Genomic DNA, 12,168 nt, shown 5'->3' on the forward strand with positions numbered 1-12,168 from the left:
ATTTTTGGAAATATAATTAATGTATGCTTGAGAAATTCTGAAAGATAAACATTTAAATGTTAAAATACTTATTACCTTCCCCACAGGGACAGTGTTGGGAATTAATGAGATAACAAATGTAAAGTGCTTTGAGCTCTTTGGAAGAAAGGTGCCAAATGAATACAAATGATTATTAATTGTTAAAGCTATCAGATGGTTACTAACATATTACTTGTGATAAAATACGTATTTTTATACTTAAAAAATAGGACGCTTACAATTCTTAGGATGACATAGCTGAAATAATTCTCCCCAAACTCCTTCCAGGCTATTCTACATTTTGTTGGAAGCCTTTCCCAATGCTTCTGTGATTTCTTAACCTTATACCCATCTCTCGAAACTTCAGGGCATGACTTCCCAGCTTCCAAATTCTACGCCTTTCCAACGTCATTCTCCACCAGTCTTACAGATCCATCACCACAGGAGAATTCCACTGACACTATTTTTTTCTTCTGACTTTGATCACATAATTGCAATGCCTTACCATGCTGTCAGTTGTACAAGCTCATTTCATTAGCAGGAAGTATGCATAAGTTAACCTGTTTTTTTCTATGTTTTAAGCAACACACTAGAATTTGTTATTCTAAAAATGTGCATATCCCTTGGATGATCTGGGACAAGTGAAACTAAACCCTCTACTTTGTACAACATGCTGGAATTTGTGGTAAAAGACAGCAAATCCCAAATTTCTTTTCATTTAGCCTGAGACGTAGGGTGAGACACTCTCACTGTCTCAACTTCCTTATATGTAAAATGAGAATAGTCGTCGTACCTACATGCATGGAGTTTTTGGAAAGATGCAATAAAATAATGTATATGAAGCTTCCAGCACAGTACATCCCCAGCCCCCAGTTTGTTCTATAGGTAACTGTAAGTAGCTTACGGAAAGGTCACTAAGTAGGTAGGCAGCACAGGTGGGCAGTAGCACATTTAATATTATAATCTCGGTTTCTTTAAAGTCAATATAAAATAGGTAATATATTAAAGGAGATACTTATATCCAATAATGCTCTCCAACCACTGCAAACATTCAACGTTAAATAATGGGTCATTTCTCATACAAAGCCACCTCTATTGTTTAATGTGTGCTTCTCTCAAAAACTTCCTGGAAAATGGTATATCATTTCCCCAAAATCCTCTTACCACCAAATATTTCGGTTTCCTATTTAGAAGAGCAAAAGCTCAGTAATTAATTCATCGTGACTAAATTATATTTAGGATACTTTAGATATTGTACACATATAAATGATTCTTTTTTCAAACGTGCCTTAGTTTACCAAGAGCACAGTATCTATGTAACATATATGTGTTAAAAGATAATGGACTATTGCTTCTTTTCAAATGTTCTGTAATTAAAACATGTCACTAATTTAATCTGGTCCTCTGGCTTCTTCCACTTAATTACTTGAAGTGATTGTTTTATTATACCAATTTTTCTCCTTTAATTTTGAAGCTGTAGATGTTTAGGTAGAGAACCCTGCTCCCAATCACTTTCACAGGTCTGAATTCTGTGGTATATGCAAATGATAGCTGCAAAGGAGGAAAGTGGCATTGTTTGAGAAACCAATCAAGTGAGTAAAACAATGGTGTAGGATGGCGAACTCGTTTCGCTATTGCCAGCAGCTTGAGCCTCGGGAGTGCTAATCAAAATTCACATGCAAAACTTCCCGATAGATTTAACAGTTTTGTACTGTTAAGCAGGGGCTCTCGCCATGTGAATGATCTACTACTGTGCCGAACAAAACGGAGACAGTTTTCTTTTAAAGTCCAGAGCAGATGAGAGCCATAAGGAGACAGAGGGTTTCATTTACTCTCAGGACACGATTGTGCCAGTGAACTAATGAGTCTCTTGGACCTTATGTTGCTCTGGCTTCAATCGAGGCGCGACTCTAATGGGCATGTAGTACTTTCTATCTGTCAAGTGTCTGAACAATGGGCCCCTCGAATGGACTAGAGATCTGGCAAGAAAAAGAGGTCAGTGTTGTACCTAGCACAGGCAGGAAACCTGGCTAATTAATGTATTTCCAACTATAGCAAAACAAAAGCTGACACACACAAATGTTAATTTTATTACAGAAACTCTTAGCCTGTGGCTGAATCACAGTTAACAAATTATTGAAATTCCACAGGTAAAAATCCTCTTCCTTTCCCCAATACACTAAAATATTTTTATAGACATAAAGGTCATTCTTTAAAACAATACATGGTTTTGGTGTTGTAATTTGCTTTTATTTCACCCTTCAGTAAAGCTCGCTGATGTAGAAATATTTTTGGACAATTATGAAGTGAATGCTGAAAGTTAGAGTCAGCACTACTCCAATCTTAATCTGCCTTTTTAAAGGTAGTGTAATGTTGAACTAAACTTGAAAAAATCCTACTGCTGTATTAAATGGAGAACTAGAGAATACAAATGTTTATTCAAGCTACAGAGCTCGAGTTACACTCCATCTTAAACTAAGAGCAGATACTGCCACCTAGATACATTCTGATGCTTTGGTTAACTAGATGCTGGCTTATCCTACTTTTTGAAAAATGGCAACAATAGCAGACAATAGTGGCTTGGTATAACAAAAACACGATGAATGATAGTCACTTAAAAATTCATATAAATATAATTTCAATATAATTTGAAGCTTTGAAAAAAAGGCATTTGTGTTTTGACAAATAGCAATGCTTAAGCCTTTATTCAAACCTATAAATGCAGAAGATCAATGACTATTAGAAATAGGAGAAAACTTTATAAAACATAAAAAATAAAAGCTGTATAATCCTGAGGCCTATGAGGAAGTAAATGTGGAGGTGATATCAGTAAGACTTTTAACTTTCTTCTTTTATCAGATTACTTTTTTCTGAGTTTGAGAAGAAGAAGGGATTGTTCAACACTCTCAAATGAAAACACAAATAAGTTTTGGTTTAATAAATAAAATAAGATCACTTAATAAACAATGTTTTAAAAAGAGCATTTCATTATAATCTGTTCTGATTCACCTCCTAGCACACAAAGCAAACCAATTTCCCCTGGCTTTTATTTCTAACAGAAAAAAAAATTGCCCTTTTTATTCCAGACTGGGATCCAAAATGTTATGTACTGTATTCCAGGATCATTTCTTGGGTTTAGAGAGGTTTTTATCATCTTTGGACTGTTGTTCCTCTTCAAATCTCATTTTGTTTTCCTTTGTTACTCTTAGAATAGTTTCAATATCAGCAACGGTGGTCTGTAAATAAAGACAATATTTATTACTTAAAGACCTCTTACAATCCCTCTCCCCCAAGCATCTGGTCCTTTTGGGAATTCACCATGGTTTAGATCAGTTCTATTCAGAATGTATTCTACCGACTGGCATTTGTCTACAGATTATGGCTTACCAGTCTTGCTGAAATGAGTAAAAAAATTGAGAGTAAGAATTTGGAAAACTTTTTAGAATTTTTATGCCTATTATGTCTAATAATAAAAACATTGGGCTTCTAAATTGTATATCTTTAATTTTTTTAAACGTATTTTTCTAGTAATTAAATTTTCTTCTATTTTGTTAAAAAATGTTGATCCATGATAGATAAAATCAAAATAAAACAAATAGTTTCCTTATTATGGATAATTTGAGAAGCATTGGTCTAGTCACCCTAAAATGAGGGCTAATAGGCTGATGGGAGGGTTTATTTCCATTGGTTGCTCGGAAGAAAAAAATGACACATTCCCATTTACTTTATTTATATTTTATTGAGGTATAATTCCCATACCATAAAATTCACCCTTATAAAGTATACAATTCAGTGGTTTTTAGTATATTTGCAAGTATCCATCACTACTATATAATTGCAGAACATTTTCATCACCCCAAATAGAAACTCTGTCCCCATTAGCGGTCACTCCCCATTTCATCCCACTCCCTCAGCCCCTGGCAACCACTAATCTATTTCTGTCTCTACGGATCTACCTCTTCTGCACATTTCATATAAATGAAACCATACAATATGTGACCTTTTGTGAATGGCTTTTTACCTAGCATAATGTTTTCAAGGTTCGTCCACGTTGCAGCATGGATCAGTACTTTATTATTTCTTTTATAGAGGTGAATAATATCCCATTATATAAAATATTATCCATAGAATATAATAAAATTCACTTATTTCTTAGGCGATGGACATTTGGGTTGTTTCTAATTTTTGGCTATTATGAATATTCCTTCTATTAACATTAATGTACACGTTTTTGTGTGAACGTTTTCAATATTCTTAGACATATACCTAGAAATGGAATTGCCGGGTCATATGGTAATTTTACACTTAATTTTTTTTACAAACTGCTAAGCTTTACATATCTGTGATACAATTTTAAATTCTTACCAGCAATATATGAGGGTTCTGGTTTCTCCGTATCCTCACCAACACTTGTTATTGCCTTTTTATTTAACTGTAGCCATCTTGTTAGGTATGAAATGTTTCACTGTGGCTTTGATTTGTATTTCCCTAATAACTTATGATGTTGAGCATTCTTTCATATACTTATTGGCCATTTGTACATCTTTTTTTTTTTTTTTTTTGAGACAAGGTCTTGCTCTATCACCCCAGCTGGAGTGCAGTGGTGTGCTTATGACTCACTACAGCTTTGACCTTCTGGGCTCAAGCAATTCTCCCCCCTCAGCCTCCTGAGCAGCGAGAACTACAGGTATGTGCCACCATGCCTGGCTAACTAAAAATAAGTTTTCGTGGAGATGAGGTCTCACTCTGTTTCCTGGGCTAGTCTCAAACTCCTGGCCTCAAATGATCCTCCCGCTTCAGCCTCCCAAAGTGGTGGGATTACAGGTGTGAGCCACTGCAGTTGGCCTGCATATCTCCTCTGAAGAAATGTCTATTCAAATCCTTTGCTCCCTTTTAAAATTGGGTTATTTGTCTTTCTGTAGTTGAGTTGTAAGAGTACTTTGTATATTGTGAATACTATGCCTTACCAATATGATTTACAAATATTATTTCCCTTTCTGTGGGCTGACCTTTTACTTTCTTGATAGTGTTCTTTGATGCACAAAGTTTTAAATTTTGATGAGGTCTGATTTATCTATTTTTATTTTGGTTGCTTGTGCTTTAGGCACCATGCCTAAGAAACTATTGCTAACCCAAGGTCATGAAGGTTTATACGTATGTTTTTTCCTGAGAGTTTTACAGTATTAGCTCTTACATTTAAATATTTGATCCATTTTAACGCAATTTTGTTTTTTTTGAGACGGAATCTCGCTCTGTCGCCCAGGTTGGAGTGCAGTGGTGCGATCTCAGCTCACAACAACCTTTGCCTCCTGAGTTCAAGTGATTCTCCTGCCTCAGCCTCCTGAGTAGCTGGGATTACAGGTGCACGCCACCATGCCTGGCTAATTTTTATATTTTTAGTAGAGACGGGGTTTCACCATGTTGGCCAGGCTGGTCTCGAACTCCTGACCTCAGGTGATCCGCCCGCCTCGGCCTCCCAAAGTGCTGGGATTACAGGTGTGAGCCACTGCGCCCGGCCCATTTTAACTTAATTTTTATATATGATGTGAGGCAGAGGTCCAACTTAATATTTGCATGTGCCATTTATTTAAAAAATATTTTTTCTCCATTGAATTGTTTCAGCACCCTTTCCAAAAATTATTGGCCATTATGTATGGGTTTATTTCAGACTCAATTTTATGCCATTGATCTATATCTCTATTCTTATGCCAGTACAACACTGTCTTGATTACTGTAGCTTTGTAGTAAGTTTTTAAATTGAGAAGTGTGAGTTCTCCAACTTCATTCTTCTTTTTGAGATTATTTTGGTTATTCTGGGTCTCTTATGTTTCCATACGAATTTTAGGATCATCTTGTCAATTTCTGCAAAAAAGCCAGCTGGGATTTTGATAAGAATTATATTGAATCTATAGATCAATTTGGGAATGTCAGCATCTTAGCATTATTGTCTTCTATTGGATGAATACAGACTGTCTTTCTGTTTATTTAGGTCTTCTTTAATTTCTTTCACCCATGTCTTATAGTTTTCACTGCAAAAATCTTGCACTTCTTCTGTTAAATTTATTCCTGGCCAGGCGTGGTGGTTCACGCCTGTAATCCCAGCACTTTGGGAGGCCGAGGCAGGTGGATCACGAGGTCAGGAGTTCAAGGTCAGCCTGACCAACATGAAACCCCATCTGTACTAAAAATATAAAAAATTAGCCGGGCATGGTGGTGCGTGCTTGTAATCCCAACTACTCAGGAGGCTGAGGCAGCAGAATTGCTTGAACCTGGAAGGCAGAGGTTGCAGTGAGCCGAGATCGCATCAATGCACTCCAGCCTGGGTGACAGAGTGAGACTCTGTCTCAAAAAAGAAAAAAAAATTATTCTTAAATGTTTTATTCTTTTTGATGCTATTGTAACTTGAAATTTTTAAAAATTTATTTTTGCATTATTCATTACACAAATATAATTGTCTTTTGTATACTGATTTTATGTCTTATAAACTTGTTGATGGGTTCTTTAGGATTTTCTTTTCTTTCTTTCTTTTTTTTTTTTTTTTTGAGACTAGGTCTTACTCTGTCACCCAGGCTGGAGTGCAGATCATGGCTCACTGCAGCCTCAACCTACCTGACTCAGGCCATCCTCCCATCTCAGCCTCCTGAGTAGCTGGGACCACAGGTGTGTGCCACCACACCTGGCTAATTTTTTAATTTTTAGATGGGGTCTGCCTATGTTGCCTAGGCTGGTTTCAAACTCCTGGGTTCAAGCAATCCTCTTGTTTCATAGAATTTTCTATTTACAAGAATTTGCCACTTGCAAATAGAGATACTTTTACTTTTATTTCTTCTTCTTTTCTCCTTCTCCTTCTTATTCTTCTTAGTAGAGATGAGGTCTTGCTATGTTGCCCAGGCTGGTCTCAAACTCCTGAGTGCAAGTAATCCTCCCACCTTGGCCTCCCAAAGTGCTGGGATTACAGGTGGGGGCCACTGCACTCAGCGCCTTTTATTTCCTTTTCTTGCCTAATTTCTCTGTCCAGAACTCTAGTACAATGATGAATAGAGGTGGCAAGAGCAGACACCCTTGTCTTGTTCCTAATCTTGGCGAGAAGGCTTTTGGTCTTGCAATGTTAACTATATGTCAGCTGTGGGTTTTTTGGTAGATGTCCTTATAAGGTTGAGGAAGTTACCTTCTATTTTTACTTTGTTGAATGTTTTTATCAGAAAAGAATGTTAAATTTTGTTAAATGCATTTGCTGCATCATCTTCCTTTTTTTTTATTTTTATTCCCATCACCCAGACTCACTGCAGCCTCAACCTCCTGGGCTCCAGTGATTCTCCCACCTCAGCCCCCCAAGTAGCTGCGACTACAGGCATGAGCCACCACACCTGGCTAATTTTTGTAGAGATGGGGTTTCACCATGTTGCCCAGGCTGGTCTTGAACTCCTGGGATCAAGCAATCTGCCCACCTCAGCTTTTCAAAGTGCTGGAATTACAGGCATGAGCCACTGTGCCCAGCCTCAATCACCTTCTATTTTTATTTAGCCTTTACTTTGCTGGTAAATCCTTGTTTAAAAACTGAAAATACCTACCACAATGCCACTAAGTAGAAGACAGAAAATACTAGCAAAGATGAATCTATTCCACTGCTTCAAGTTTTTGTTATTGTACCTATATTACTGAGATTGAAAGTTTTTGCCTTTAGACCTAACATGAGTAAAAATCAAGAAAACAAACATTCATATGAGAAGGCTAGAAACCACGACATAATTAAAAGCTACCTGAGAACATCTGACTTTTTATGATTTTGAAAGTCAGAGAAAGGGCAGAGAAATAGCTTTCATTTTGTCAAAGGCGGTTGACTGCCAACAGCGAGACAAGCCCAGAATCAACTTAGTCTGAAAGCATTTGAGGTTAAAGCATCTGATTCTGATTATTAGCTATATTTGGACAGACTGAATGGATCAAATGCAGAGAGGCTCAAAGTTTTGCACATGGCACTAACAGATAAGATGATGCTACTAGCTAGCAGGAACTTAAAATGTAAATGATAGGCTGGGCAAGGTGGCTCATGCCTGTAATCCCAGCACTTTGAAAGGCCAAGACAGACGATCCCTTGAGCTCAGGAGCTTGAGACCAGCCTAGGCAAGACAGTGAGATATCCCGTCTCTAAAAAAAAAAAAAAACCACACAGTAAACGACGAGCATAGATCCTTTAGGACCAGTGAACATTGATGTAACATTTGGTCTGTCTTTTCTTGAATCTTCTCAATCATGTTGTAGGGAAAGCAGTGGTCATTCTTCCAGCTCATAAAATCACGTTATTGTTACTGTTACTAAAGGAGTTAGGCCCTAGCTTGAATCAAAAATGTATTAAAATTACATTTCTATTAAGCTTTTGTTGGACTTTCCATTTAGGAGAAAAACCACGTGGTTTCTGATTGTGTCCTTTGAATTAATGAAGGCCTAGGCTGGGAATCAGATTCATACCTTGCTGTTCAATACCACGTGATCATCTCTGTTCAGACAGTATTTCAGAAACTCCCATACAGACCTTGTTCCTGTAGTTTGGAGTTTGGAGACTTCTAGTCAATTATACACAACTGGATTTGAGGGACCATCTTTAAAGGTCATAAGGAGGCTTCTAAAGGTTAGTAGTGAAATAATCCAACCCACGATGGAAAAACAGGTGGGGTAGATGGCCCACATACATGCTATATTTTCTGCTTCTCCCTAACACACGTTGCTTTCTTGGGTCTTAGAACTTCTCTGGCTGTAGAAACTAGGGCTTCCCAGGAATCACTAGTCAGACCTTGTATTATCTGGAATATAGATAGATAACATACGCAATTTTTGGTTGTGACAATCTCTGTTTTGGTTCCACTGTGACATTTCAGACTCACGTCCAACATCAGAAAGCTCTGCTATCTTAGGAGCTGGGGTTTGAAAATGGCAGCAAGTTAAAAGTCAACTCTATTTCAAAGAAAAAGTTTCAAACTATTAAATTTAACTAACGGCTTCAGTGGGAACCTTACAGTATTGACCTTGCACACTGTAAAATATGTACTGCTTAAAATAAAAAAAAAGATGGTTTAGCACTTGTTTACAATACAGCATGAGGTATTTTCAGCCCTTGTATAGAAATTAACCAGAATGGTTAGTTAATTAACACCTCACCTTAAAATTGGTCTCGCCTTGCATATTAGGTGCTGATATTTCTTGATGGATGATGAAGAGATTGCGAGCAAAGGTCATGAGGACCCCCTGGAGATCCTCGCCGATTGTTCTGTTAATGATATCCAAACAAATGAGTTTACCAATGATTCCCCTCACATGCTTAAAAACAATCACCCTCTCATTTGTGCCTGTCTGGTGATGGAATTTAATGAGTATTTTCAATCTCACAAGGTGGCAATCTTCAGGGAGATATGAAAGATGAGACTCCATTTTAACTTGTCAACAAAAAGGATTTGCGTAATAAATATTTTTTATTAATCAACTTAGCAGAATATAGCAATAGGGTAGGTCATTTCTAGCGAAAGTCTACCACTGAGCTAGGATGTTGTACGAGTTCATTTTCAAAATGGTTTAAGCCCATCATTCTCAGCAAACTATCGCAAGGACAGAAAACCAAACACTGCATGTTCTCACCCATAGGTGGGAATTGAACAATGAGAACATTTGGACACAGGGTGGGGAACATCACACACTGGGGCCTGTCGTGGGGTGGGGGGAGGGGGGAGGAATAGCATTAGGAGACATACCTAATGTAAATGACGAGTTAATGGGTGCAGGACACCAGCATGGCACATGGATACATATGTAACAAACCTGCACGTTGTGCACAGGTACCCTAGAACTTAAAGTATAATAATAAAAAAAAATGGTTTAAGTTACTTTAGGAGAACTGTCGCTAAGTGTGATCCTTGCCAAATGATTTCCTTGTCTATGCAGACATTTGCATCTCAGTATTCTGGAGTCTTTTGTCTGGGGCTTACTTTCTATTTCACGGGTACAAGTGATTCCTATCACTTAATGAGAGTGTCCTGCCTATGTTCAGAGGAGAATGTGCCCTGTTCATGAACAGCCGTCTTTATAAACCTGAACATCCACTTTAAGATTTCAGAGACAGCTTGCAAACTATCCTGTAGCATTATAGGGCTCCCTATATAAGGTGGTCACTCAGTGTAGGCTTTGTGGTGTAGTGAAAAGAACAGTAAGTTCAGGATCAGGAGACAGACCACCTGCTGTGTGACCCAGGCAAATCACTGCCCCTCTCTAAGCCTCAGTTTCCCGTCTATGAGGATCAGTTAATTCTGAGGCCCTTCCCTGCTCTAACATTCTGTGGTTCTATGACTGCAGTTAGGGATGAGATTAAGATGGGCAGAAAACAGTAGAAAAGGACTAAAGGCTTTCCAGAGGTCCATGTCAACTGTGCCCTCCCTGAAGGATGTGTGAATAGCAATAACCATCTAGAAGGTACACCAGTAGGACCATTTCTACCATTGAAACTAGCCTGCAGGTCAAGGCATCCTTGCCTGAAATCTCAGGTACAGATGTAGGGACAGCTGGGCAAGTTCCTCTTGGTTACCAGTCTAATTATTAATTCTGTAGGTTTCAGCATCAAATCCACCTTGCTGCTAGGTCAGTTTGATGACTGGGAGTTTCTCAGTTCATGAAACAGGCTCTTCCTCTATCTCCTACTTTCTGTGATGGTTTTCCTCTTGCCTGGTTCCTCTATGCCTGAGTACCCACCTGCACTGCTCTTCCTGTGGCCCATACCTCATGAACCCTGCCTCTGCCTGGGTGATACTACCCCTGTCTCATCCCATCAATTCCAGGACACAAGTCCTGCTCCTGAGTGTCAGCCTCTGCTGAGCTCTGCTGCCTGCTGAAAGGCTTTCCTCATGCCACCCCCTACCAGCCGGGGTCTCCAAAAGTGGCCTCCTCTCTGAGTGCCTCTGGTCAAGCTCCCCACGACCTAGCTTTCAGGTTGTCCCTTTACTCTTTGCGGTTGGAACTTTCCTGATGGTATGAGCTGGTTGCTTCTCAGGATGACCTCCACGCATCTGAATCCTGGGTCCAGTGTTTGGCCTGTCTGGTTGCTCTTCTCCCATCACCCGAAGGAAGCTCACCTCTCCCAGCCTCATCCTATATACAAAAGGGTTTGTCTGGTTCCAGTCGTGTCCCAGCTTCTCCTTTGTAGTTAATCTTTCATGCCAGCTGGTACCCACTAAGACAGAGTTCATATCTCTAGGTTCTGATTTCTAGTTCTTTGTACCTAACTAACCCATCTGTCTGAATTCCTGGGCTTAGAAATATACTTGGACCTTGAATGTTGCCTGCTTAACTGGATTCATAAGTTGGGAAAATACAAATTTGTTATTCCCATGCTTGCTAACTTCAAATCTAGATGACTGCTTGGTTCTCCTAGTCCCGGTAATTCCCGATGGCCTATGTTCTGCCCAGCCCTGACATCACCGTGTCAAGTTTGGGGAGAGTGAAATGGGAAGTATTTAATCTCTGATCTTCCAGCTACTAGTGAACTGCTGTTCCCCTTTCATGGCTTGTCAGCAGTTGACATACTAGACCACGTTTACCTGTTTACTTGTTTACTGTATGCCCACCCCTCTAGAGTGGCAGCTTCCTGAGGGCAGGGCTCATTGCTGTTTCCCCAGCACCTAGAACTGTGCCTGGCACAGTTGATAAAATGCTTTCAAATTTTCTGGTGAGGAAGGGTGTGGCAGGGAGGGAGCTGAGGGGCAGAATGTCACTGGGAAGCAAGGGGCTTATCCTTCCCTGCACATGCCCAGAGGTGTCCCTGGCTCTGTTATCATTCTGGATGTGAAGGCCTAGGTGGAGAAGATGAAGGCAAGCTTGTTGGTATGTTATGGATTGAGGTCTCATTTCTGTTGCTATCAGGGCAATGTGACAAATGGGTGAAGAGTCCCTAGGGAAGTGACTTTCTTAACAAGACCCAATAAGTTTTGCATGTTTATGGGATCTTGGGGAAAGACTGAAACTGGAGGGGAGGACTCAAACAGCCAGCCTCCCTTCCCAGGTGATGGGAAGCATCTGAGACTGTAAGTGCCAGATTAAATTGTAGCCACATTCTAGTTCCAAAGGGGAAGAAACCAGAACATTTGCCTAAGTTCAAAAGGATCGATGAGG

At 39.3% G+C, this 12,168-nt stretch overlaps 1 protein-coding gene and 1 long non-coding RNA gene across 15 annotated transcripts in view; one reads left to right on the forward strand and one right to left on the reverse strand.

Moving 5' to 3' along the window:
• The window catches only part of LOC129482354 (uncharacterized), a 110,929-nt gene that overhangs the window by 17,230 nt on the left and 81,531 nt on the right, over nt 1-12,168 (forward strand). Inside the window, exon 3 of the long non-coding RNA XR_010120699.1 lies at nt 4,589-4,705. This is a non-coding gene — a long non-coding RNA (uncharacterized lncRNA). The remainder of the gene's footprint in view (nt 1-4,588; nt 4,706-12,168) is intronic.
• The window catches only part of IQCH (IQ motif containing H), a 256,651-nt gene continuing 247,412 nt past the window's right edge, over nt 2,930-12,168 (reverse strand). For 13 of the 14 annotated variants that reach the window (XM_055278015.2, XM_055278018.2, XM_063638818.1 and 10 more), the window contains 2 exons: nt 9,175-9,283; nt 2,930-3,254 (listed from right to left, as the gene is read on the reverse strand). In XM_055278015.2, the coding sequence (XP_055133990.2) occupies nt 3,141-3,254; nt 9,175-9,283 (223 nt within the window). In that variant the 3' untranslated portion in view covers nt 2,930-3,140. Of the gene's footprint in view, nt 3,255-9,174; nt 9,284-9,761; nt 11,149-12,168 lie in introns of those variants that run through there. The other variant, XR_010120697.1, reaches the window with a different exon arrangement.

This window comes from Symphalangus syndactylus, chromosome 5 (assembly GCF_028878055.3).
Source record: "Symphalangus syndactylus isolate Jambi chromosome 5, NHGRI_mSymSyn1-v2.1_pri, whole genome shotgun sequence".
NCBI classification, from domain to species: Eukaryota; Metazoa; Chordata; class Mammalia; order Primates; family Hylobatidae; genus Symphalangus; species Symphalangus syndactylus.